This window comes from Capsicum annuum, chromosome 12 (genome assembly GCF_002878395.1).
Source record: "Capsicum annuum cultivar UCD-10X-F1 chromosome 12, UCD10Xv1.1, whole genome shotgun sequence".
Lineage (NCBI taxonomy): Eukaryota > Viridiplantae > Streptophyta > Magnoliopsida > Solanales > Solanaceae > Capsicum > Capsicum annuum.
In genome coordinates, this window is record NC_061122.1 from 228,526,472 (window position 1) to 228,552,655 (window position 26,184).

General features: G+C 32.8%; 3 protein-coding genes and 1 pseudogene across 4 annotated transcripts; 3 read left to right on the plus strand and 1 right to left on the minus strand.

Moving 5' to 3' along the window:
- Positions 1–3,891: 3,891 nt before the first annotated feature.
- Positions 3,892–5,328, plus strand: LOC107849707 (inositol oxygenase 5-like). The gene has a single exon (XM_016694266.2). The coding sequence runs from the start codon at positions 4,084–4,086 to the stop codon at positions 4,945–4,947; it is 864 nt and encodes a 287-aa protein (XP_016549752.1). The 5' UTR covers positions 3,892–4,083; the 3' UTR covers positions 4,948–5,328.
- A 357-nt stretch (positions 5,329–5,685) lies between these two features.
- LOC107849582 (glycine-rich cell wall structural protein 1.8) lies at positions 5,686–6,439 on the minus strand. The gene has a single exon (XM_016694141.2). The coding sequence runs from the start codon at positions 6,314–6,316 to the stop codon at positions 5,942–5,944; it is 375 nt and encodes a 124-aa protein (XP_016549627.1). The 5' UTR covers positions 6,317–6,439; the 3' UTR covers positions 5,686–5,941.
- Positions 6,440–11,664: 5,225 nt separating this feature from the next.
- Positions 11,665–14,312, plus strand: LOC107850010. 2 transcript variants are annotated; one of them, XM_016694503.2, is made up of 3 exons: positions 11,665–11,924; positions 12,947–13,066; positions 13,943–14,312. In XM_016694503.2, the coding sequence occupies exons 1-3, from the start codon at positions 11,799–11,801 to the stop codon at positions 14,060–14,062; spliced, it is 366 nt and encodes a 121-aa protein (XP_016549989.2). In that variant the 5' UTR covers positions 11,665–11,798; the 3' UTR covers positions 14,063–14,312. The 2 variants fall into 2 exon arrangements, with proteins under 2 accessions (XP_016549989.2, XP_016549988.2); XM_016694502.2 differs by having other exon boundaries at positions 11,681–11,924; positions 12,944–13,066.
- Positions 14,313–19,545: 5,233 nt separating this feature from the next.
- Positions 19,546–22,167, plus strand: LOC124889769 (annotated as a pseudogene).
- The last annotated feature ends 4,017 nt before the right edge of the window (positions 22,168–26,184 follow it).

Sequence of the window (26,184 nt, forward strand, 5' to 3'; positions counted from 1 at the left end):
GTATGGCTCTTATGTTTGTTTGCTAACTTAGGTCTTCATATTTCTACTCCTGTTCCTATTTTCTGTGATAGCCAGGCTGCACTTCACATTGCCAAAAATTTTGTTTTCCATGAACAAACGAAGCATATTGAAATTGATTGCCACTATGTTTGTGATTGCCTTGTTGCACAACTTATTTCCCTCCGTCATGTTGCTTTTGCTGATCAACTTGATGATATAATGACTAAATCACTCAGCGGACCCCTTCATCATCATATACTCCCCAAAGTGGGAGTGCACACACCCTCCAGCTTGAGAGGGTGTTAACGGTGGTCCAGATACACAGGCCCAATAGCATATACAAGACCCGGAGGCCCATTTTATTTTTACATTATATTTTTATTTTCATTAGTATTGATAAATATAAAAAGGACAAAAAGGTCCTTCTAGATCCTTCAGTTGAATGAAAAGGATATTTTTCCTCTTTTTTCTCGTCTCTATGATTGCTAGGGTTTTGTGTTACAATTTAATGGCGATCTCGAGCAGTAATGCTCTAACATGTATTTCCACACCAAAAATAATAGTCGATGAATATATAATTTTTAAATATTGATGATAATATATAATATATTTATTTTATACATTATTATTATGTATTTTTTTTTTATATAGATATATATGTTAACGAATCTAATTATTTTTTGCCGGAGTGGAAAATGTGGTAAAAGGGCATGCTATATTAAATATAGCATCCCTTTGAAATTTTCAATTTTTAGTTGTCCTCAAGCTGGGAAAAAAAAATATTTTGTTTGTTAATTAATAGACTGCTCTGCTGGTAATCACTCGTTTTCTTTTCTTTTCTTTTCTTTATTATTTTTTTTCTTTTTTATGTGAAATGATTTCCCAATATTTAAGGCATATTGGTTGCATTATTTGATTTAAACTTTAAAGTCGTGCATCATACAGCCTGGGGCAAGACAAATTTCTATAGTGCTGGTGACAAATGATATAGAAAATAGAGTTAGTGTTTAATTAAATTATACTCTCTCTGTCTGTTTTTACTTGATTAGTATTTAATTTTACAAACCTCTTAAACAGTGGTGAAGTGAAGTCAGAATTTTGAGTAAGAGATTTTAAAATATGAAGAAGTAAATAAAAAAAAAAAGAATTTTTTTAACTATCGCCGAAAAAAATATGTTACAAAAATCAAACCATGGTCGGATTGGTTCCGGATTTAGTACATTATGCGACCATGGTCCAACGCAAATGATTTGGTTTAGTATTTACAAAATCTGAACCAATCAGACCATGTTTTATGTTTTTCATTGACCATATTTTTACATATTTTCGTAATTATCGGCCAAAAATAATACGCATTCCACCACATTTCTTGATGGTCCAACGGAACCATATGTTTTTTTTTTTTTTTTTGGAAACTCTAGGAAAATTCGCAGCCGCTAAACCCTCTGCCACAGTCTCTGCCCTTCGGGAGAGAACTCTGTGGTGAGCACTATGTAAGCCCCTCACTGTGCAATAGCTCGCAAACTACACAGTAGATATAAACCGCACTAGGTAAACCCCGTGCGACGAGTTCGATTGAAAAGGCATCAGGAGTGGATCGAACCCGCGACCTCCAATCCGCTATGGGAAGTCCCCTCAAACCAATTCAATCACCCCCTTGGGAGCCGGGACCATATGTTACTAAAGAGGTATGTTGAAAGAATGAATCGGTGTTGAAAAGGAATCTATTGACTCTCTCCCAATTGCTGTGGTTGTATAAATTGGAAAGAACAAGAGTGGGAAACTATAGTACCTCTATCATGTGATTGTCAAAGTCTTACAGTGGTAAAATTTATTTGTGTTCGATATTCATATCAAATCAAATATTAATTTAATATGACTAAATTAAGGTATAATATAGAGTTAATTATGATTTAGTATAACAATGTGTGTGAATTTATATCTAGGATGATATTCGATTTGGTGTAAATATAGGGTGCATGAAAATATTTTATCATATCAAAGTTAACGAGTTTGATGGATGGGTCTTTTGTTTTCCTTTCAAAAAGCTGGGGTTGGGAAAGGGGAGATGAGGTAGGAAATTACAAGGCGTGGGGAATTAAACCCTCACAATCTTGCGAAAAGATAAAAATTTAGGTAGTCGTCAATCAACTAAGCTACTAAGATTACCTGTTCGATAGATAGGTCATTACCAATTTAAACATATCAAAAACTAAAAACTTAAATAAAATTTTATCTTAAGCTTTTGGGAAACTATTTTTAAAATCATTAACCAATCCTTTAAATCGAAGCATCTTCTTTAACAACTAAACCACAAAGACACATTAAGATAAATTAGTTCCAATTATTCGTGGTGCCATGGTTAGCCCATGGTCATGCAACCCCACTTTTTGAATTAGCCCAAAGACTATCCAAATGCAATTTCTATATGTTTTTGTTCAACTCCAATCATATTTAATTTTCTCAAACAAAGCAAATTCATTTACTTCTCTTTTTTTTTTCTCACTCGGTGTCCGGTACCCACATTGGAGTCCCGACTAATTCGGATCGCGCAGGGCCCATTCTGGGGGGTGGCGCTCCCAACAGGATTTTCTTCGTACCAAGGCCTCGGATTAAGGGTGTAGTCCCACCAGTACACCACAACCCATGTTGGTTTCAATCCAATTACTTCTCAAATAGTCATTCAAACATAAAAATCCAATTCATAGAACTTCACTTGCCATTTACCCATGAAATTCCTCAAGAAAATCAAACAACAAAAGGCCTACCTAGACATCTTTTTCCCATTCTCTTTGCAATGTTACAAAAAATGCAAGTCCAATTTTTTCCAACATAGTCAAAAATCTCAATCCAAATTTGATCATATATGACATTTTTCAAAATTGGGCACCAAAAATAGCCTTATCGTTACATATTCCATCAGTTAGCTAGCTATATCATTCATCTATATACATTCGATGGATCGATAAATTTTTCATTCTCAGAGATTTTTCTACCTCATTAAGAGTTAGAAAAAATGTGCTTGGAAAATGCATCCATGACTAAATTTGTTGATGACATTTTTGTTGCTAGTGGTGGGGTTGAAATCCCACAAGACATTATTTTGATCAACAATTGAAAGTGTACTGAGACCAAGTATTGTGACCAAATGGGCACCACAAGCAAAAATACTAACTCATATTAGTATATGTGGATTTCTATATATTGTGGATCAAATTCTATACCATAATAAAGTTTACATTTTGGTGTACCATCAATAGCTATGCCAATGCTAGTTGATCAATATATGTAGCTTCAAGATATATGATGGAACTTGGTGTTGGTTTAGAAGTAGAAAGAAAAAGAAAATGGAAAAGTGAAAGTAGATGAAATTGTGAGTGTTATAAAGAATGTGATAGTGGAAAATAAAGGAAAAGAATTAAAGGATAAATCAAGAAGGGAATTAAGTGAGAAATGACATTTGTTGCTGTGATATTTCAAGAATAGTAATGGAGTTTTTTGTCCATGTAATTAACTCTAGGTTTAATAAAAGTTTATTTAATATGTATAAGTAATTTATTGAGAACTCATTAAGTGACTAAAAATATTAGGGATTTGTTAAAATATTATTTGATTAGATTAGGATAAATAGTACAAACTGAACACCGATTTGCATGGGCAATCTACATCTCCAAACCCCAAACCCCAAACTATCTTCTGTTCTTATCCTCTAATGTAATCTATTATCCAAACGTTTGTGAAGTGGATAATAATAAACATATATAAAAAAGATAGAATTATAACCATAAAATGGGAGGTGAAAACATTATCTAGTATGAGATTTTTGAGGAAGGACTTTAATTTCTAGAACTTATAAATACTTAAACCTTTTTTCTTTTTATCTAAATATCCCAACACATAACTTCCCTTCTTTTCTTGATATTAATTAAACAAAAAAATTTTAATCACCTTCTTTGCTTCTTGATTATCCCTCTTTGCTTTGCTTTAATTACTTTTAATTCTCAAATTTGAGATTTGTTGTCCTTGTTGTAGTTCTATTTGTTAGTTTCCTCTACTTTTTATTTTTATTTTTAATCACAAAAAATGACTATGCAAGTAGAGGTACAAAAAATCCATGACCAATTCATGGTACCTCAAACCAATGCATTTGGCCATAATTTTAGGGACTACAACAACGTAGAAAATGAAAGGCAAAAAGGGGTAGAAAAGTTCTATAAAACACAACACATAAATCAAACCTATGAGTTTGTCAAGAAAATAAGACAAGATTATGCAAAATTGGACAAGGCAGAAATGAGCATATGGGAATGTTGTGAATTACTAAATGATGTTGTTGATGAAAGTGATCCTGATTTAGATGAACCACAAATCCAACATTTATTACAAAGTGCTGAGGCAATTAGAAAAAATTATCCTAATGAAGATTGGCTTCATTTAACAGCTTTAATTCATGACTTAGGTAAAATAATTACTTTACCTAAGTTTGGTGGTCTACCTCAATGGGCTGTTGTTGGTGACACATTCCCTGTGGGATGTGCATTTGATGAATCAATTATCCACCACAAATACTTTCAAGAAAATCAAGATTTTAACAACCCAATTTACAACACAAAATATGGTGTATATTCTGAAAATTGTGGACTAGAAAATGTTATGATGTCATTTGGTCATGATGACTATATGTACATGGTTGCTAAAGAGAATGGTACAACATTGCCATCAGCTGGACTTTTTATTATAAGGTATCATTCATTTTATCCATTGCATAAAAATGGAGCTTATAAACATTTGATGAATGAAGAAGATGAAGACAATTTGAAGTGGCTTCATATTTTTAATAAATATGATTTATATAGCAAAAGCAAAGTTTATGTTAATGTGGAAGAGGTCAAGCCTTATTACATGTCTCTAATTGAAAAGTATTTTCCAGCAAAGCTGAGGTGGTGAAAAGGAGGTGAAGTTGTGAACAAATTAAATTTACAATTGTAAGTATAATTTGTGTGTGTGGATTAAAGGTGTATTATAGGTAATATTGAAGTAATAGTACTAAGCTAAGTTGTGCAGATTTTTCACTCTCGATGTCGCATTCATGTCGGATTTTCCAAAATGTACACTATTTTTGGAGAATTTGATATAGACCCGCAGACATTTTTGAAGAGTCTGAGCAACATAGGCAATAAGCACTGTTTAATAGTGATCTCTAATGGGGATGGAATGGGAAAAGTTACTACTATGTAAAATTGTAAATACCCATTTTCTTATCCTAAGAGGAAGTACTTGTACAATAATATGTTATATTAATAAAATCTCATACAATATTTATATATATCATATGTGACTCATTACTTGTAATTTATCTTTCACATTTTTAGGTTATGTTCCTACATCAAGATGGATAAATCATATCGTACAACACAGTGTAAAGATTTTTTACACTGTTAGTATAGCTTAATCTATTATAGCAAAAGAAACAGTATTCTTATGATATTAATAATTGATAAATCATAGAAATTTTCGTGTACGTATATACGTACCTCATCGATAGTGACCTTATCGTATAAATATTTTTTATATCATCAATTATACAAAAGCATGACCAAACTTTAAAAACATGCATGCTAATAAAGATTATGAGGAGTAAATTCTTGGACAAAAAAAGTTCAAACTACATTAGAAACAAGTTAATTAAACTAATAACAATCCCAATGACTTGGGAGCATGAACTAAACATAAACAATACAACCTAAACAAACTATATCACTATGTCCTTATTATTACAATGACTTAGGTTGGAACAATACTAGATAACATAGTTGTCTAGGAATAATACTACTAACACTTTAAAAACATCAAATATAAAAACTAGACACTTGAAACAACATACAAGAACTAGGACATGCATGCAATAGCAAAATAAATATTAACTAACACTAGTAACACTTCAAGGAATAATAACTCCCACACCTTTATAACCACCAATTCCACCACCAACACCGCCAATGCCGCCGATCCCTTTAAATCCGGCACCACCAAGACCGCCACCAGCACCACCAGCGCCACCACCGACACCACCAAGAGTTGGCAAAACACCACCATAGCCACCAATTCCAGTACAACCACCTATGCCACCAAATGTGATGAAATTTTTCTTGTCATTAAGTCCAACATTGCTTGGTGTTGGTGCAGTACTAGTACTACTTACAATCTCAGTGTTCACATTTTTACCCTCATCATGAGTTTGCACCTCAGGAATATTTCTTGCTGTGACATGCACTAGTACTAGTGCAAACATGAACATTATGTACCAACTTGCCATTTTGTTCACTCTAAAATTTATGTTGTTGAGTTTTTTTTTTTTTCACTCTCTATTTCTCTATCTCTTACACACAAACAAAAATAGACTAAGGATGGTGGATTGTGGTATGGAAGAAAGGGTGACAAGAGGTCTATTTAAAGGTAAAATTAGAGGGACAATTGAGTAATTAAGGTAAAATGCAATAAATGTAGTACTTTTCCTCGGTTCAAATATTAGTTGGTTTGGCAAACTGAATTTGTTTCAAACTTCAAAGTATTTGATATATTTGTTGATCAGATTATGCTATTTGTTACAATTTCTCTAACATAGTTTGAATTGAAATTTAAAAATGAATTGAAGACTTGAAAACTTGCAATCGATCTTATTAAATGTATCATAACATTTGTGTGACTAGAAATTCTTTTGAAGTTTATGGCCTGAAACATATTTTACTATAGCATTTGTTTTGTTTTAAAAGTATCTCATTAAAGCTGAAATATGAAGTGTAAAGTAAATTATTTTTATATTTTAAAATGTGTCATTCCCTTGAAAACTTACTTAAAAAAAAGTAAGTCAACAGACTAGAAAAATTGTGCACGCTGTTGAAATTTACCCTTTTATTCTAATTTGTCAAGTATTAGTTAAATATGATATTTAAAGTTAGATAAATGATAGTCAAATGAATGGCAGTTTCTTAAAATCAAAATTATTAATTACTACAAGACAGAGTAATAATATATTTGAGTCGAAGGTGTCAAATGCAGAATTTTAGTGTTTGACTTAATTTGTTTTTAAAGTTACTAATTCATATCTATTCTTCATTATAATTTTAAATTATTATATATTAATTTATATTATACGCTAAAAATACTGAATTCATATGAACCCGATACTAACCATCTTCATCCGCCCATTGCATTGCCGAGGCATAATATAAAAGTTTGGCATTAAAACTCAACCATAACATCAGAGTTAGGTGAAGGAATGGTATAGATCATTAATGTTTTTATAAATGTCAATTCAATAAAAACAAAATTCAATGTATTTATTGTGTTTATATTATCACGCAATTCAAGTTGGCCATGCAAATTCATGCATGCTGTTTCTTCAACACTTGTAACAATTGTACATAAGTAAGGAGTAGTCATGCGCTTTCTCTACTTTAATTTATCATATCGTATTCATTAGTTTTTTTTTAATTGCCTATTCACTATTCTATTAGAATAATCAGTTGTATTTGAAATTTACTAGTTCGATTAATTAAAGTTTATTCGTGTAAGGTCTAAGCATTCCTTATCAGATTTTTTTTATTTTAAGAACTTAAACCTAAAATATTTAGTAAATATTGATGGAGGAATGGCGGCCATTCATGTCATGTATGTTTCATCCTTTCTATTCAGATACAGTGGTAGAGCCAGAATTTTTATCAAGCGAATTTATACGCAGGACGCAAAAAAAAAATAAATTAAAAACCTATCGTGAATGGGTCTCGAACTCAAGACCGTGAGGCCCTCAGCGTGAAAGTTTGCACCCCATTTGCTACTAAATCAAGTTTTTTGCTTGTGTTAAGGAGGGTCAATTTAATATATATACACATAGAAAAAAAGCTTTATATATATATATATATATATGTTGTAATTTTTTGATGAAAGGGTTTCGGATGAACCCCCGGGTGTCCACGTAGCTCCGCCCCTGTTCAGATAGTTGCCTTCGAGCTTTGTCTGGTCTTTGTAATAAAATATTCTTGCTAAGTTCAAAAAAGCGCTGGCAACAACGGAAAGAAAAGATTCACGACCTATGATTCTTCTCCTCGCATCGATAAATCAAATTTGCTCGAGCTTAAAAGCGTTGATTAATAATGAAAAAATCTCAATCGATCGATCATTTGTCTCACCACACACCTCCTTAGTAGTGTGGTGGCAATTTGTGTTACTTTAAAATAAGTGTGCGTACTAAGTGCGTGAAGAAATCGTGCAGTGTGGGAAAAGCAAGTACATATAATATATATAGGTTGTTGTTTTTTGGTATAAAATTTGTATTTACAATATGAATTTTAACATTATGTTCAAGAACAACTTCAAAACAATAAAGAAGTTCAAATTATTTTCTGAAAAAAGAGAATAAACAAACGCTTAGGTATTTATAGCCAAAAAGTGTTGCTTCTGAAAAGATCAGGCAATGATTCGTGAAAAGTTGCAACTTTTTTTAAATGACAACCCCAAATGCGGACCCATGTGCGGCCCATGGCCCCATGCGGCCGCATGTTACTCAAAAAAAAAATATCAGCGATGACCTGCGGACTGACATGTGCTGGCATTTGCATCCGCAGATTGCCAAGTGCACCCGCAGGTCACATTTCTGTTTTTCAACAGTGCCTCAAAGGGTCGCGTTCCTTCGAGGTGTTTTATGACACGCATCCGCATATGCTCGTCTGCGTTCGCAAATAAAGTAATTTCATATATGATTTCTGATCATTAACTCTCAAATTTCAAATGAATTTTATCCCAAAAGATACTCTCTCGATCATTTGATTGAAGTCGAAGCAGACTGAGCGACAATGACGAAGCGAAGCTTGTCTTCTTTTTGCCTCACTATCCATATGAAGGAGTGCTTCTATATTTAAGTACAAACATATTCTTTTCTCCCACATGTACACACATTTTTACTTTCCCTCCATATTTCTTTCCTCCATTTTTCATTTATATTGCACTAAAATCCAACGTAGATTCTATTAAATACATATTTTAACTTGTATGTTTCCTCCTTAGCACCTATATATACGGTATATGAATTCTAAATTCGCTACTGTCCTTTGTATATCATTTACATATTAGTCGTTATTCGTTAATAAATTCTCTTATAAATAATAACATATTCAATGTAATGATAATCTCATAAATAAAATTTTTAAGTGGGTTGTGGGTATACAACATTATTCCTACCTTCTGAAAATGAAAAGGCCGTTTCCGACAAACCAGATTGAAATATTTTCTCCGCAATGAGAGCATTATGATATATAAGGAAAAAAAAAAGATTACATATAATTTCATAGGAGATGAAAGTAGGACAATTGCTCGTCAATTGTAAGACAAAAACCTTTGAGGAAACTAATCAAATAAGAAATGAATTAGTTGGACCTAGGGAACCTCAATTGATGAAGCTACAATAATATATGTTGGGACCAAAAATAATGAAACAAAAATTCAAGTCTTTGTCAGTCTGATGAGTTTGCTTTTGAAAGGCATGCATTAGAAGTAGATAAATGCAATTGATGCAGTGTTGCATGAATTTGTTGATAATCTTTTGTTGACTGATCATTAGAGCATCTAGCCCTAAAAATTTATGGTGTAATTCGTATTTGTGATTTTCAATTGGGTATGTGGTGGTGGACTCCGGGATCGAGCCGGGGACCTTTATATTTTTTGAACCTAGGATCTATTTGTACGCACATACTATATAAGTGCAATTAGTGGGTCGATTTTGAATATTCAAAAATTATGTCGTGCTCCATATTGTACTCCTCTCCTTTCAGAGTGAAATTCCTCTGCCTCTACCGTGATTTTTTCCATAAGAATTTTCACATAAATCTATGTTCGTGTCTTTTTTTTTCTGCTTATGGTTTGCTTTATTTTGTTCGACTTATAACAACATCAACTAATGAAGGCTCTTTAATTTGCTATTTGAGTTTTGTGCTAAATTCTAACCCTAAAAAAAAAAGTCTGGTGCGTTAAAATTTTCATTATATATAAAATTCGGGGAAGGATCCGATCACGAGGGTCTATTGTACGCAGTTTTACCTAGTATTTCTGTTAGAAGTTGTTTCCAAGACTTGAACCCATGACCTCCTGATCACATGATAACAACTTTATCAGTTACTCTAAGGCTCCTTTTTCATACTAAATTCTAACCCTATTTTGACTAAATTATAGTAACAAATAATTACTTTGTATATTTTTGTAAAGATTAAGGGCCAAAATCATATCTAAGTTATCTTTTTTTTTTTTTTTGAATTTCATATATAAACTATTAAGTATTTAAATTTTCTATGTGAAGTATCACAAAACGTTCAGCAAAACACACATGAACTATCAGTTGTTTTGAGCTTGTGTTTCATTACCAACTGATAATCAGGTGTGTTTCGCTAAATAGTTTTTGATACTTTAGATAGGAAACTCAAATATTTAATAGTTAGGTATGAAATTTAAAAAATGAGATACTTTAGGTGTGTTTTTGACACTTCATTTATTTTAGATTAGAATAAAAGGTGCGCTTTTATGCGACATAGGCTTAATAGTTATTTCTAAACCTCCCTTTTTACCCGATATCATTAGCACTATGCTTATTTTTTTACCGATATTATTAACACTATGCTTTTTATTTCTTTTGTTAATTAAGAGTCTATGTGGACAAACTGTTCTACAATTACTTTTGACTTACATTTTAAGATCCACCAACAACAACGATAATATACTCAGTATATTCTCATAAAGTGGGGTTTAGAAAGGGTAAAATGTATGCAATCTATATATCATTACCTCATATAAAATAGAGGTTGTTTTTGATAAAATCCCGGCTCAGGACAATAACATTATAACAAACAAAATACACAAAAACAAATAATAAAATGAAATAAAACACCACTAATACTATAAAGTATAAACTATCTATTCAAAATAAAAAATATCACCAAAATATCACAAATAAGTAATAACACTATGACTACAGATACAGTTACAAACAAAACACTCCTCCCTATAAGTAAGGATGCACTCCTAACCACTAACCCTCTACTCTAATCCGCGTTCTCCAAATAAATTTATTTTTCTTATGAATCGGGCAGAATAAGCAAACCACAAGCAAAAGGAAAAATAAGAACACACAGATTTACGTGAAAATTCTTGCGGAAAAAAACCACGGACAGAGGCAGAGGAATTCACTATAATGGAGAGGAGTACAATGTGGAGACGATAGTATCAATTTCGTGTATATATCAGAACAACCCGAAACAGCCCACTAAACGCACTTATATAATACGTGCATACAAATAAATCCTAGGTCCAAAAACATACAGGTTCATACCGCGGGGGCGAAGCCCCCCCCCAACGGGATCAATGGTGATAGGCCCGATCCCTACACTACCACCACAAAACCCATGAAAAATCACAAACATGAAGCACACCGTAAACTTTTCAGGGCCAGATCAACAAAATTCGGTCACAAACTCTAACAATTTTCTACAACTACTTTTGAGTTAGAACCAACATGTAAATTAATTAGTATGATTAGTTATTAACCATAGAAAAAATTTCTTTATTTACGCAACAAAAGCCTCAAAAAGAGACAAGTGGCTACATGATTGCTTCCACACTTACCAAGTTTGTACAACTACTAACAATAACATAGGCAAAACAACACTTCAGTTATTGTCCTAATTAATCAAAGATTACTATCTCAATCAAGAGAAATAAATAGCAAATCAAGAAGAAAAACATAAGAAAAAAAAATGGCTCATAATTTGAAAGTTGTAGCCACCATGTCCAATTGTATATCTACAAGATTCATGATGGTGCCTATAGGAAGTATATGGATCTATAGAGACTTTGTTAGCGCCACTAGAACTTCTCAAAAAGTGAGTTTTAATTTGTATGTTTATCATTTTTTAATTTGATTTTGTATTTTATTTTTTTAGTACATTACTCTTTTCTGGAATGATATATTTATTGCTTCTCTTATTACTCTCTCCGTCTATCTATAGTTGTCTACTACTAATGACTTGGTGTATATGTTAAAAAATTATAAATGATAGGGATATTTTTACTATATTATCCTTTGAATATAATAAATTTAATGTTTTGAGAAATACATTGGATAATAAATCATATTTAATGTTACGGGTAAAATGGATAGAAATGATTAATTATACATTGGTTTTTCAAATTGAACGGAGATTGTTTAGACATCTATTTTTAGTATTGTTATGAAATCAAACAGGAAATAGGCAATTATGAGATTTTTCTCCTCTTCTGCATGCCCGTGGTTTTTTCCGTCTAGGATTTTCACGTAAAATCTGTGTGTTCATCTTTTACAGTTTTACCAACATGGGTCGCACCGTAATTTTTTTTGGACCGGATCAATAAAATTCGGATCACAAACTCTAACAAGTATAGTGACCAAGTAAAAATAAACGGAGAAAGTAATTATCATGTCTCCTTCATTTCTATATTTCCTCTTTCAAAATGTTTTACTTTCGAAACAACCTCTCTATACATCTGAGATAGGATGTAAAGACTGCGTACACTCCACCCTTTTCATATCCGAGATAGAAGTATATAGAATATGTCGTTGGTACGTGGTGGTGCATGTTAACCTGTGCGCACCTCGATAGATTCTACTTGCTATCTCTTGATATCAAATAGCTCATATCCACTAAGACTTTAACAGATAAAAAAGAATCACGTATACTTTTGCATGCATGTCACCACTAAAATTTAAACTTAGAGACATCTATTTTTGTTTGTGGAATATTGATCACATGGATGGATTTGGTTCATGAAGTACCTCAAAAGCCATGTTTTTTTTTCATATATTAATATTTATATGACCTTTTTTCTTCTTCTTTTTAAAAAAAAAAAATTGGAAAATTAAAAGAAGATTGATAAAGAGACTTGCCAAAAGATAATAGAAGCAGCAGAAGCAGTGAAAGAAGGAGCTAAAGAAGTAAAGAGTGTAGGTGAATTTGTCAAAGAAACTGTTTCTTCCAGTGCTGGAAATGTAAGTCTTTTTTCAAAGATTTATATATTTCTCACAGTTGGTTTACTTATTCTACATTTAATTTTATTTTTATTAATTGTGAAAAAAGGAAAAAGAATAGAATTATTTCAATTCCCTTTTTTATTTCTATATATGTAATTGAAGGGAGTCTTGGAATAACTAATAAAGTTATTGCGATATGACTTGGAGGTCACGTGTTCAAGTCGAGGAAACAACCTCTTGCAAAAATGAAAGGTAAGGTTGTGTACGATAATCCCCCGTGATTCGGCCATTTTCCGTATCTTGCGCATTGTAGGAACTTTAGTGCGTCCTTTTATTTCTATATAGTATGTAATTGAAGGAAGTCTTGAAATAACTAGTTAAGTTGTTGCAATATGACTTGGAGGTCATGTGTTCAAGCCGTGGAAACAACCTCTTGCAGAAATGCAAGGTAAGATTGTGTACGTACGACAACCCTTGTGATTCGACCCTTTCCGAACCCCGCACATAGCGGGAGCTTTAGTGCACCGCACATAAAAAAGACAAGGATTTAGCGACGGACAAAATTCTGTGCTAAACAACTAGAATCTCATTCTAATTTTATTTAGCTACGCTTTAGCGATCGATTATAAGAAAATTAACTAAGAGATCTTTAGTGACATATTAGCTAGGAATTATCGACATATTCCACAGCTACTTAGTTATTTTTACCAGCGTAAGTTACAGTGACATTTTAATTTATTGTTCAGCGACAAAAGTTGTTCTCATTAATACTTATTTTATTTTATTTTATAGTGAAGATAACTTTATACAGAATCATTTTTTTATTAACCTTTTATTATGAAGAATAAACTAAGATTAATTATTTTATTGATTATATGTTGATTAATTAATTAGGTGATCTCAGAGATGGCAAAGGCAGCACTAGAAAAGGCAACTGAAAAAGAAGAGAAAGGTGCATGGGATAAAGCCAAAGATGCTGCAAATGATGTCAAAAAGAAAGTCTCTGGCAAGTGATTTAATTATTAATTTCACAATTAACCCTAATTACATTAAGTTTAAAGTGTATACATCATTAATATAATAAGTTTTTATGACGAAAGTGTAATGTAATTCATCATAGTAACAAGTTACTAACATGTTGCACATCATATAACCTGACAGTATGAAAATTCTTTATATTAGAATGTCATTTCCTACTGAATTGTAATTTTTTCGAAGTCTTTACATGTTAATTCACTACAAATATAAAAAAAAATTAAATCAACCATGAATTTCATCGCTAATTTACTTGCAACAAATTCTGTTGTTTAACTACAAATTTGTTCATTGCTAATTCCTTTTTGTTAATAGTGATCAGTTACCTCTTATGTTTTCTTTTCGCACTTAGTAAGACAGGGAGAATAAGTAACACTCTTGACTTGGACTCAATTAAATTGTAGTAAAGTTCGGTTAAATTCAGATCAATTCAATCTTGAGAAAAAGTTCGATTAGGCTCTACCCAAATTTTATCCAACGATGAAATAGATGAAGTCGAACTGAATTCGACTCGGTTCAACTCAACTCAACGATTGAATAGACGAAGTCGAATTAAATTCCGCTCAGTTCAACTCAGCTCAGCTCGACTCAAGTCTATGTATGAGATAGCAAAGTATCATTGGAAATAGAGGCAAAATAGATGAATGGGCTTGGGATAGATTAGAAGTTCAGAACCACCCAGCCCAAGCCCATGGATTAGTTTTCCTTTCGAAGCCCAAATGGGAAATGGACGGGCCAAGATTTTTGGCCATTAAAATTAGGAAAAATTTCGGAAATAACAACTATAGAGCCTTAATTGTAACTTTTATAACAACAGTTTCAAAATTACAAAAAATAGCAATATGTATTTTATATTTGAGTAAACTGTTGCCATTTAAATACATATACAATTAAAGATTCTGTTCCTAATTTAACTCAAATCTGTTTGAGTTTAATAAGGGAAAAATGGTTCCTTATTTTTAAGGGACATTTATTTTACAGAATTCTTAACCTTTTAGAACTTTTTTACCACAACCGTTAAATTCAGCTACTAATTCAAATCAAAAAAGGTTTTCATAATCAACATCTCAATTCAAATCCAAAATATAGATTCAAATTCAAAAACGTTTTCCTTCAAGTTATGTTTTATGCTGATCGACTAAAATTTTGAAGAAAAGATTAAAAATACAACGGTACAATTACAGGTATTGATCATCAAACTTAATTCTATTTGTGGTTTTACTAAAATAAAAGTGCGAAGATTGATGAAAAATTGTAACAAATTAGTGTAGCAGTAGAGAGTTTCAAGAAAATTGAGATCGTTTATCAATTTTCTCAGTTATCGAAAAAAAGTTGTTTAAGTGAATTTTTCTTTTTCAATTTCAAATTTGCCCTTATTGTTATGTTATTTGAAAGTTGAGATGAAATTTTTATCATTAAATTTGAATTTTAGTTTAGGATAACTAGTGTTCGAAAATTTCTTTTTTGTCTTTTTGAATTCGTTTTGCAGTTTTGTATGAATAAATTACTTGTTGTTATAGTATGTATTTGATAATTAATTTTATTTTTACTGTTTTTTGTGTTCTGGAGATTGACAATGGAAAATATACCTGTTTTTATTAAACACTCTTGTAGATGGACATATAAATAACATTATGAAGATTACATATGTTTTCAGCTATATGTATTTATAATATACAAATGCGGTACGTTTATGTGTTCACTGGCAGTTTCATATGTTTCCAATTGTATGTATTTATAATATACATATGCAGTTTGTATATACGAATTAGTTGTTGTATATAGTATGTATTTGAGATTTAAACAAACTTGATTCTATTTGTGATTTTCATAAAATAAAATTGCGAAAATTACTGAAAAACTTATAAAAAAAATTGCGTAACAGTCGTGAAATTCAAAAATCTGAGATCGTATATGATTTTTATCAGTTCTCGAAAAAAATGATTTGATTGAAATATTTCTTTAACATTCAAAGTTATTTGTGTTGTTATGTAATGTGAAAATTAAGATACAATTGTTATACGTTAAATTTAAATTTTAGTCGATGATAACTAGTATTCGAATAAAAAATTTCTTTTTTGTTGGAATTGTTTTTGCAGATTTGTATATACGAATTAGTTGTTGTGTATAGTACATATTTGATATTTAATTTTATTTTTATTATTTTTTTGTGATCTGGAGATTGACAATGGAAAATATATCTGTTCTTGTTAAACACACTTGTAGATGGACATATAAACAACATTATGAAGATTACATATATTTTTAGTTGTATGTATTTATAATATACACATGCAGTATTTTATGTATAAAAATTATGTATTCTTATTTGTATTTTTTCAATATGCAGGACATATATTTCCTTTGGCATATGGTGTTCTTGATTCTAAAAATGATGCATCTTGGACTTGATTCTTTGAGAATCTGAAGAAAACATATGGTGAAAGAAAACTGTAACACCCCGTACTTTCGAGCTAAAATTTAGACCATCGTTCCTACACATATAGATCCAAACTAAATTATTCGTTGTTAATGTATGTGTGGTGATCACTCCTATAGTGTGTGAAAACCTTTGAGTATGAATTAAGGTCACAAGAATCCACTAACTCTAAGACGAGTTGAAAACAATTCTATCAATTTTGTTTTAGTGGACACTTCAACTGGGGTCAACTTTCATCGACCATAACTTTTTGTATATAATAAACTGAGAGGGATGATGTGTACCAAATGAAATCTCTTTGAGTCTTCTTTCCAATGCAACTAATTTCATCCAAATCCAACATCAGAGTAAAAAATTATGCCCAACTTACTTCAGCATATCAACCTGTCAACTGAGGGATTGCTGCGACTTTCTTTGTTTCCTTAGGGGTATTTTAGTCCTTTTCTCCACCCTTATTCAGCCATAAACACGTGATTAAGCCCCCAATTGACTAAAATATGGTCATTTCTCCAACTCCCTCAAGAACTAAACACTTAGGTCTCAACATAAGAATCAAGATCCCTCAAGATTCTACCGTGGGTTTTAAAAATTGATTGAAGATTCAAATTCCCAAACCGTAGGCTTCAAGAAGCATCTATCAAATTCCTAATTTGAGGTACGTGGGGTTTATACAAAAACTTCATGGGTTTGTAAACACTAGATCATGATTTAAAGATTATCAAGCATAAATTTTAAAGGGTTTTTTTTTGGAATCTATGTTTTAATTATGCATTATAAATGTTTTTATGATATTGTTGATTTAGCCTTTAGGTCTTTCTCCCTTGAATTGATTTACAAGTATGTATATGTATGAAAACTAAGATTGAAGATTGTTTGAGAGCACATATTACGAAACCCCTCTCGTATGTTGAATTAAGGATTATGGTTTTGTCGGAAAAGAGTTGAAATGCATGCCTTGTGATTTGAAAGTAGTTTTCTCAATGTCATAGCAATTGAAACATGATTTAGAAATAATGAGAGGGTATTTCTTGATGTTACTATGATGTTCTTGTGTTAAAGAGAAAGAAATGCATGTAATTGAGAACTTTGACGACCACCTTGAATTCCTGAAATGTTGACAAAGAGAGTTTCCTTGCATATGTTTACATGAGTTTTAATGAATGAGTTTCTTGAAAAGAATTATTGATATGGTGGTCTTAAATTTCATATTTTGAGAACATAGATATAATTTGCTAAATGACTCAGAGAATGTGACTTGCAAGTCAATGGTATGACGATACCATATAAATGTAGGCCATGACAGATTTAGAGTTTGATTTCAGAGAATCTATGTTTTAAAGAGTTAAAAACTGGGTTGATGTAAGTTAGGTGGTTATCCGAAGAAAGCCCGAGTCAAATGACTCTATGCTGAAAATCGTGATTTATCGTCACGGGAACTTGGAACCCTGCTATGTGATCTTGTGTACCTAGTACTTTGTCATCCCAAATCAAGACTTATGGTTTGGAGCATTGCTTCGTGATCTTGAGCCCAACCACAATATAATGACTTGATTGGGGTTGTGGTATCCTGTTGTGTGATCTTGTGTGATTTTCCCTTACTAGTACTCCTATCTTGGCGGCAACCGAGATAAGGTAGTCGGTGAAAGCTGTGAAATCATAAGGTATCCCACCTAGCACAGAAGTAAAACAAAGAGTGTTACAGAGGTCAGATGATTTTACAGAGTCTTTTAAAAAAGCCCATGTGATTTTTACCATATGACATATTTATGAACTTTTTTAAATTACTCTCATATATGTTGAATATAAATTATTATTTTGGATTTTCTCTGCGTACCAGTACATCTGTATTGACCCCCTACCTCCCAGGTTCGAAGGCTTAATTTAGGGGTTCAGCTAAGCAGTAGAGTATTCAGAGAGAAGTGATCAGTGCAGTGGTGAGCCTTCTTTGTTCCAGAAGGCCTATTATATCAGATTATGTTATTCCTTTTATTTTGGTCTACTGGTGGCCTTGTCCCAGTTTTCAGACAGTTGTCATTTGATTATGTAGTAGAGATTTCGCAGATTGTTCTAGATGTTGTTTAGTTGATTTCGGATTTCATTCCTTATTGTTAAACTGAATTCAGAGTATGACTATGTTTCCATATCAGATTGTATTTCCACATCTTCTCTTATTATATGAATGTTGTGCATGACTACTAGATAGAGTAGGACATCCGGGCCTTTATGGTTCAGGATGTCCATCACAGCCAGGCCCTAGATTGGGTCGTGACAAACTTAGTATCAAAGCACGGTTCATGTTCCCAGGGTGTCTGCGAAATCACGTCGAGTAGCGTCTTAATTATGGGTATGTAGGATGCCACACTTATAAGTAGGAGGCTATAAGGTGTTTAGGAATGTCTCTCTTTCTTTATGTTCTAGTTCATGCTATAGAGTCAGAATGTTCCTTTTCCATACTCTAATTCGTGCTATGGTGTAGCCCATACAAAAGTAAAGTTATTTCAATTCTTTCTTTACTCTGATGTTCTCAGATATGTCTCATTGTTGAGGGGATTCAAGTGTAGAAGTCTAGAATCTAAATGGTATGGTCCTTTTTTATTGAGCCATAAAAGATTATAAAAATTATGCAAGGACTTGAGAGGAGTCCATTAGTTCTTCACGTTGTATTAATTTGAGTGCATGCCTTTATTCTGGTGAAATCGTGCTTATCATCTTAAGGTACAAAGTCTATTCAGCCCCCTTTCAAAATTCATGCTGCAGATGTCATGTATAAGGGCAATGATGTATAGCAAAATGTTGGAAATGTATTTCCACCTGAGTAGTAGTATTTGTTAAAGTGTCATGACCTATTGGTAGTGAGATTGGCCAGGAAGTTGGTGATATGAAGTCACAATGTTAGAAGTCAGAGTGAGGGTGACTTTTGTGTAAATAAATAGTTTTAATTATTTAACTATTGATTGGGGGATGGTTCGCCATTTTATAGTGATAGAATAATGTGGTAGCAATAATTGCTGATTTGGGAGGAATGGTCTTACAAAACAATTCTGATGGGTGTGAGTCAAGGTTTATTCAAGAGATTCTAAAGGTGGTTGTAGGAAACCTAAGTCGTGCAGTTTTAAGTGTTGGTCTTCACCCCGTTGGAATAGATTCTCTAGTTGATATTATGGCTATATATGGTATGGGGGGAATAGGTAAATCTACCCTAGTCAAGACTTCTTACAATCTTAACTTTGACAAATTTGATGGCAACAACTTTCTTGTTGTTGTGAATAAAACTTCAGAAAGACATAGTGGTCTGGTAAGTCTTCAAAACAAAATCAAAGAAATGTTATATCACCTAAGAAGGAACAAGAGTGGAGGTGATCTAGATAGCTTCAAGATTGATCAAATTGATAAACTTGAAATGGATCTAAGATTGTTGAGAACTTTTGTAAAGTACAGTCATTTTTTTGGCCTAATTCCGTAGTAAAAATCACAAAGAAGGCCAGAAGGATTGTGAAAATGCTTTGTGGGGATTTTGTTGGAATTCCAGATGAATGTAAAACTAACTTTGATCTGAAAAGGCTAGAATCACAGTTGTTGGAAGTCATTGATGGTAATACTAGTTTAAGTTACAATTCTGAGTTGAATGGTTGTGATCTGTCGGAATATATGGATTGCCTTGGAGAGAATCTAAATGATGTACTGGAGTGCCACAGGGAATCGAATAGGTCTTACCTTGAAAGAAATCAATTTTTAAAGCAACTGGAAATTGTTCAAAAGAAAATGAATTTTTTTAGATACTTGTATGCCACAAAGATAAATGGTTACGTCAACCATGAGAAGTTGGAATGTCTGGAGACTGGACTTCAATTCATGGCTAACAATGTGGGGCAATTTTGTCTTGCTATTTTAGTTGACGCTGCTGAGTCTGAAGATGATATCTTCAATAAACCTCCCTATCTATTATGTTTGATTATGTTAGTGGAGCTGGAAATGAATGAGATTTTTCTTGGTGAACTATAGGCTTCAAAGTTTACTCAATCAAAAATTTTCAAGGACAAGAAATTACCAAAAGGATTTTTCACATCATCTCCACAGTTTGCTGATATATCTCAAAAACAAAATGCTCGAGAAATTTCCTAATAATATCGTTGCTGAAAATATTGACGTGGCAATAGATTTCTTGTTGGTTTTCTTTGATGCCGATAAATCGAATCATGTTGATAATGGTAACTGGTTGAATGAGGTTATGTAAAAAGGTTGTAGCTATAGCAGGTGATTTTCTATATATAATTCAAAAGCTTCTTCCTAGATCTATAGACGGAGATGAAACCAGTGGCACTGGAGATATTTACTCTATGCGGGTACTGGAGAAAACTAAAGATTTGAAGGCACCAGTGAAGTCATACTGCAAGTCCTTAAAATTCACCCCATCTCAGTTCCACCACACTTTTGGTGGATTGAGATTTATGGATTCTCTTTTGAGTAAATTGAATGAGGTATTGAAATCTAAATCAAATTTAGATTTTCCGATGAAACCACTTTTTGATAATTTGGAGAGATAGTTATGATCTTTAACATCTATTTTAGAGGAGAAGTTGTCATCTTTATCATCTATTTTCAGAGATGTCGAAAAGGTGCACCATGAACATAAAATTCTTAAAGATTTTTGGAGGCGTACTATTAATTTGGCATATGAAGCTGAAGTTGCCATTGATTATATTCTTCTATTCTTGCTCAGTATAATGTGTTTTGAAAGATTTTTGCTCACTTCCTACAATCTTAAAAGAGATCAAGCAAATTAATGCAGAGGTGACTGTGATGTGGTCTGCAGACGCCGCTCTTAAGCCTCACTATGTGGTAGAGCCATCTAAACATCTGCCAAGTCAACATAGCAATCTCACGAGTGATGATGATGAGATAGTGGGTTTTGAAATAGCAACAAAAAAAACTAATTCGGCATCTGACTCGAGGGACAAGTGATCTAGATGTCATCTCTACTGTCAGAATGGGGGAACAAGGGAAAACGACTATTGCTAGAAAGGTGTAGGATAATAAGAGCATTGTTTCTCACTTCTATGTTCGAGCATGGTGCATCATTTCTCAAAGATATAACCGGGGAGATATATTATAAAAGATTTTTAGTCAAGTTACCGGTTCAATGGATAAGGGAGAAAAAAATGACATCCTTGCTGACAAGTTAAGGAAAAACTTAATCGGAAAGAGATATCTTATTGTATTGGATGATATGTGGGATGGTATAGAATAGGATAACTTAAGACTTTGTTTTCCTAATGGTGGACAACACTGTGCTGAAAATGGACTTTTTCTTTTTAGTTACAAGATGAAAATGCTTCCGCCACAGGGCTAGTACGAGCAAGGCATCTTCAGTACATTTCTTTCTGGAAACAAGATACCTAGCTGGTTCACAAAGTTAGTTTTCAGGTCAATCTTGAAGGAGAATTAGTTTGAGGATTATTATGTGCAGACTGTAGAGGGTGGGGTAGAAGAAGAAAAGGATGACGATGATAGCATTCTTGATTATGATGATGATGATGATGACGAAGAGGCTACACTGGCAGAGATAGAGAATCTGTTTGGAGATCTGTTTGAAAGAAATGGAACAATGCTGCAGCAGTGTGTTAACTTTGATGAGCTAAAATAATTTGTTATATTTTAAGGTGAAAAAAAAATTGATGTGACTCTCGAACTAAGGTTCTTGGTGAAAGGGAAAAGAAGGAGATGAACTATTGTTGTATGGAATAGCTAAGAAGGAGAAATATGGAGAAAATATTTGTGAAAGTAATTAAAAAATTTTGGTCTTAGTGGAGAGATCCATGTAGTGGGTGTAGTAATAATTAGGCTTGAATGTTGTGATTGTTGAAAATGCAAACCAATGTGCTGTATGGTTAGAACTCCTTGATTTAAAACTTGAGTGTGTTTGACATTAGTGATAAGGTAAAGTAAATTTTCTTAAGGAGATGTATAATATGGAGTCCAATAGCTTAAGCTAGCACCTTTTTTCTCCGAGTTAGGCTTCAACATAAGAGTATTATACAGTGGGACTCAAGCTCATGTGGTTAGTTGTGTATTGGGAGAATTGTAAGTTGGAAATGATGAAGCATGAAATTTATTGTTTGTGGTGTAGACAAGTAGTGTCTCTAATGTTTAAGTCTTTTCATTGCATCTTTAATGTTTCAATTCTTATGTCCCGCGAGAATCTCATCTTATGTCGTGTGCCAATCTTAATCAGGTCGAAGATTCTTATAAAAAAATTCATGTCTTACAATGTTTTGATCATGTGCTATAAAACACATGCCAAGATCATGTCAACATCAAGTTTCATTATCACATGTTTCATGCTTACACATTTCCTAGGGGTTATCATGAATCTCGTTGACTGTCTTCGTATATTATGTTGAGAAAAAATGTTCAATGTGATGTTACGTTCTTTATTCTACACTTTTAGAGCTTCAAAAGTCCCTACCCATCGTTCGGGGATGAATTATCCCAAGGGGGGATAATGTAACACCCTGTACTTTTAGGCTAAAATTTAGACCATCGTTCCTACACGTATACATCCAAACTAAATTATTCCTTATTAATGTATGTGTGGTGATCACTCATATAGTGTGTAAAAGCCTTTGAGTATGAATTGAGGTAACAAGATCCACTAACTCTACGACGAGCTGAAAACAATTCTATCAATTTTGTTTTAGTGGACACTTCAACTGGTGTAAACTTTGGTCGACCATAACTTTCTGTATATAATGAACTGGGAGGGATAATGTATACCAAATGAAAGCCTGTGAGTCTTCTTTCCAATGCATCTAATTTCATCCAAATTCAACATCGGAGTAAAAAATCATACCCAATTTACTTCAGCATATCATCCTATCAACTGAGGGACTGCTGCGACTTTTTTTATTTTCTTAGGGGTATTTTAGTCCTTTCCCCCACCCTTATTCAGCCATAAACACGTGATTAAGTCCCCAATTGACCAAAATATGGTCATTTTCTCCGACTCCCTCAAGAACTAAACATTTAGGTCTCAACCTAAGAATCAAGATCCCTCAAGATTCAACCGTGGATTTTAGAAATTGATTGAAGATTCGAATCCCCAAACAGTAGGCTTCAAGAAGCATCTATCAAATTTCTAATTTGAGGTACATGGGGTTTATCCTAAAAACTACATGGGCTTGTAAACACTAGATCATGATTTAAATATTATCAAGCATGAATTTTAAAGGTTTTTTTTTGAAATCTATGTTTTAGTTATGCATTATAAATGTTTTTATGATATTGTTGATTTGGCATTTAGGTCTTTCCCCTTTGAATTTATTTACAAGTATATGTATATGTATGAAAACTGAGATTGAAGATTGTTTGAGAGTACATATTATGAAACCCCTCTCGTATGTTGAATTAAAGATTATGGTTTTGTCGGAAAAGAGTTGAAATGCATGCCTTGTGATTTGAAAGTAGTTTTCTCAATGTCATAGCAATTGAAATATGAATTAGAAATAATGAGAGGGTATTTCTTGATGTTACTATGATGTTCTTATGTTAAAGAGAAAGAAATACATGTATTTGAGAACTTTGACATGACCACCTTGAATTCCTGAAATGTTGACAAAGAGAGTTTTCTTGCGTATGTTTACATGAGTTTTAAAGAATGAGTTTCTTGAAAAGAATTGTTGATATGGTGGTCCTAAATTTCATGTTTTGAGAATAGAGATATAATTTGCTAAATGGCTTAGAGAATGTGACTGGCAAGTCAATGGTATAACGATATCATATAAATGTATGCCATGACAGAGTTAAAGTTTGATTTCAGAGAATCTATGTTTTAAAGAGTTAAAAACTTGGTTGATGTGAGTTAGGTGGTTAGCTGAAGAAAGCCCTAGTCAAATGACTCTATGCTGAAAACCGTGATTTGTCGACACGTGAATTTGATACCCTGCTATGTGATCTTGTGTACCTAATACTTTGTCATCCCAAATCGGGACTTATAGTTTGGAGCACTGCTTCATGATCTTGAGCCCAACCACGATATAATGACTTGATTAGGGTTGTGGCACTCTGCTGTGTGATCTTGCGTGCTCTTCCCTCACTAGTGCTCCTATCTTGGCGGCAACCAAGATAAGGTATTCGGTGAAAGCTGTGAAATTATAGGGTATACTACCTAGCGTAGAAGTAAAACAAAGAGTGTTACAGAGGTCAGATGATTTTACAAAGTCTTTTAAAAATGCCCATGTGACTTTTACCATATGACATATTTATGAACTATTTTAAATTACTCTCATATATGTTGAATATAAATTATTATTTTGAATTTTCTCTGCGTACCAGTACATCTGTATTGACCCCTACCTCCCAGGTTCGGAGGCTCAATCTAGGGGTTCGGCTAAGCAGTAGAGTATCCAGAGAGAAGTGATTAGTGTAGTGGTGAGCCTTCTTTGTTCTAGACGGCCTATTATATTAGATTATGTTATTCCTTTTATTTTGGTCTACTGGGGACCTTATCCTAGTTTTCAGACAATTGTCACTTGATCATGTAGTAGAATTTCGCAGATTGTTCTAGATGTTATTTAGTTGATTTCGGATTTCATTCCTTATTGTTAAACTGAATTCAGAGTATGACCATGTTTCCGTATCAGATTGTATTTCCGCAACTTCTCTTATTATATGAATGTTGTACGTGACTACCAGATAGAGTAGGACGTTCGGGCCCTCATGGTTCGGGATGTGCATCACGACCAGGCTCTAGTTCGGGTTGTGACAAATCCATATAATGAAACTTCAAGCATCATAAAAGTTGTTGGTGGTGTGTACAATGATGTACCACATTATGCATGTATTTAAAGTCTATGGAAAAATGTAAAATAATATTGTTATAGTTAAATGTTGCAGTTATAGTTTAAATGTTGATTTGTTCATGATGTAGCATTATGTCAAAAAGTAATTGCTTCATTTTTCACTGATAATTATATGATTATAAATTTTTATAAAAATATTTGATGTTATTGAACTTGTTATAGTTAAATTATTGTAATTTTTTTTTACTGAACTTGCTTAACTTAATTCATTATGAATATATTGTACAAGACATAAAACATCATTGATTTATACCTAAGAAACTGGAAGCCACACTTAACAAATTTTTAATTTGAAAAAATATATATGAGAATCTATTAAGTACCTATGCCCATCTATAAAAACTAAGAATAAGTTAACATACCTTTATGTAAGGGAAAAGGCATCATTTCCACCCCATACTATACAAGAAAAGTCTAAGCCACACCTAAATTATATAAGTGACTTATTACACACCTTAACTATATAAAAGTGATATTATTACCTCCCCACGACCCCATTCTAAGGCGCGTGTGTTACACTTATTTTAGGCGCGTCCAACCTATTAAATAACAAAAGTAAACGGCTAAAAAAATTAAGAGAAAAGGCTCGTTTCCACCCCAAACTATAGTCGAAAAGTCGAATCCACACCTAAACTATATAAGTGACCTATTACACACCTTAACTATAAAAAAGTGATACTTTTTACTGACGTGGTGCTGACGTGGCAGCGCGTGTAAAACACTACACTACATGCAAGTGGTGGTAGCCTGACAGGGTGTAAATAGTTTCACTTTTTTATAGTTTAGGTGTGTAATAGGTCACT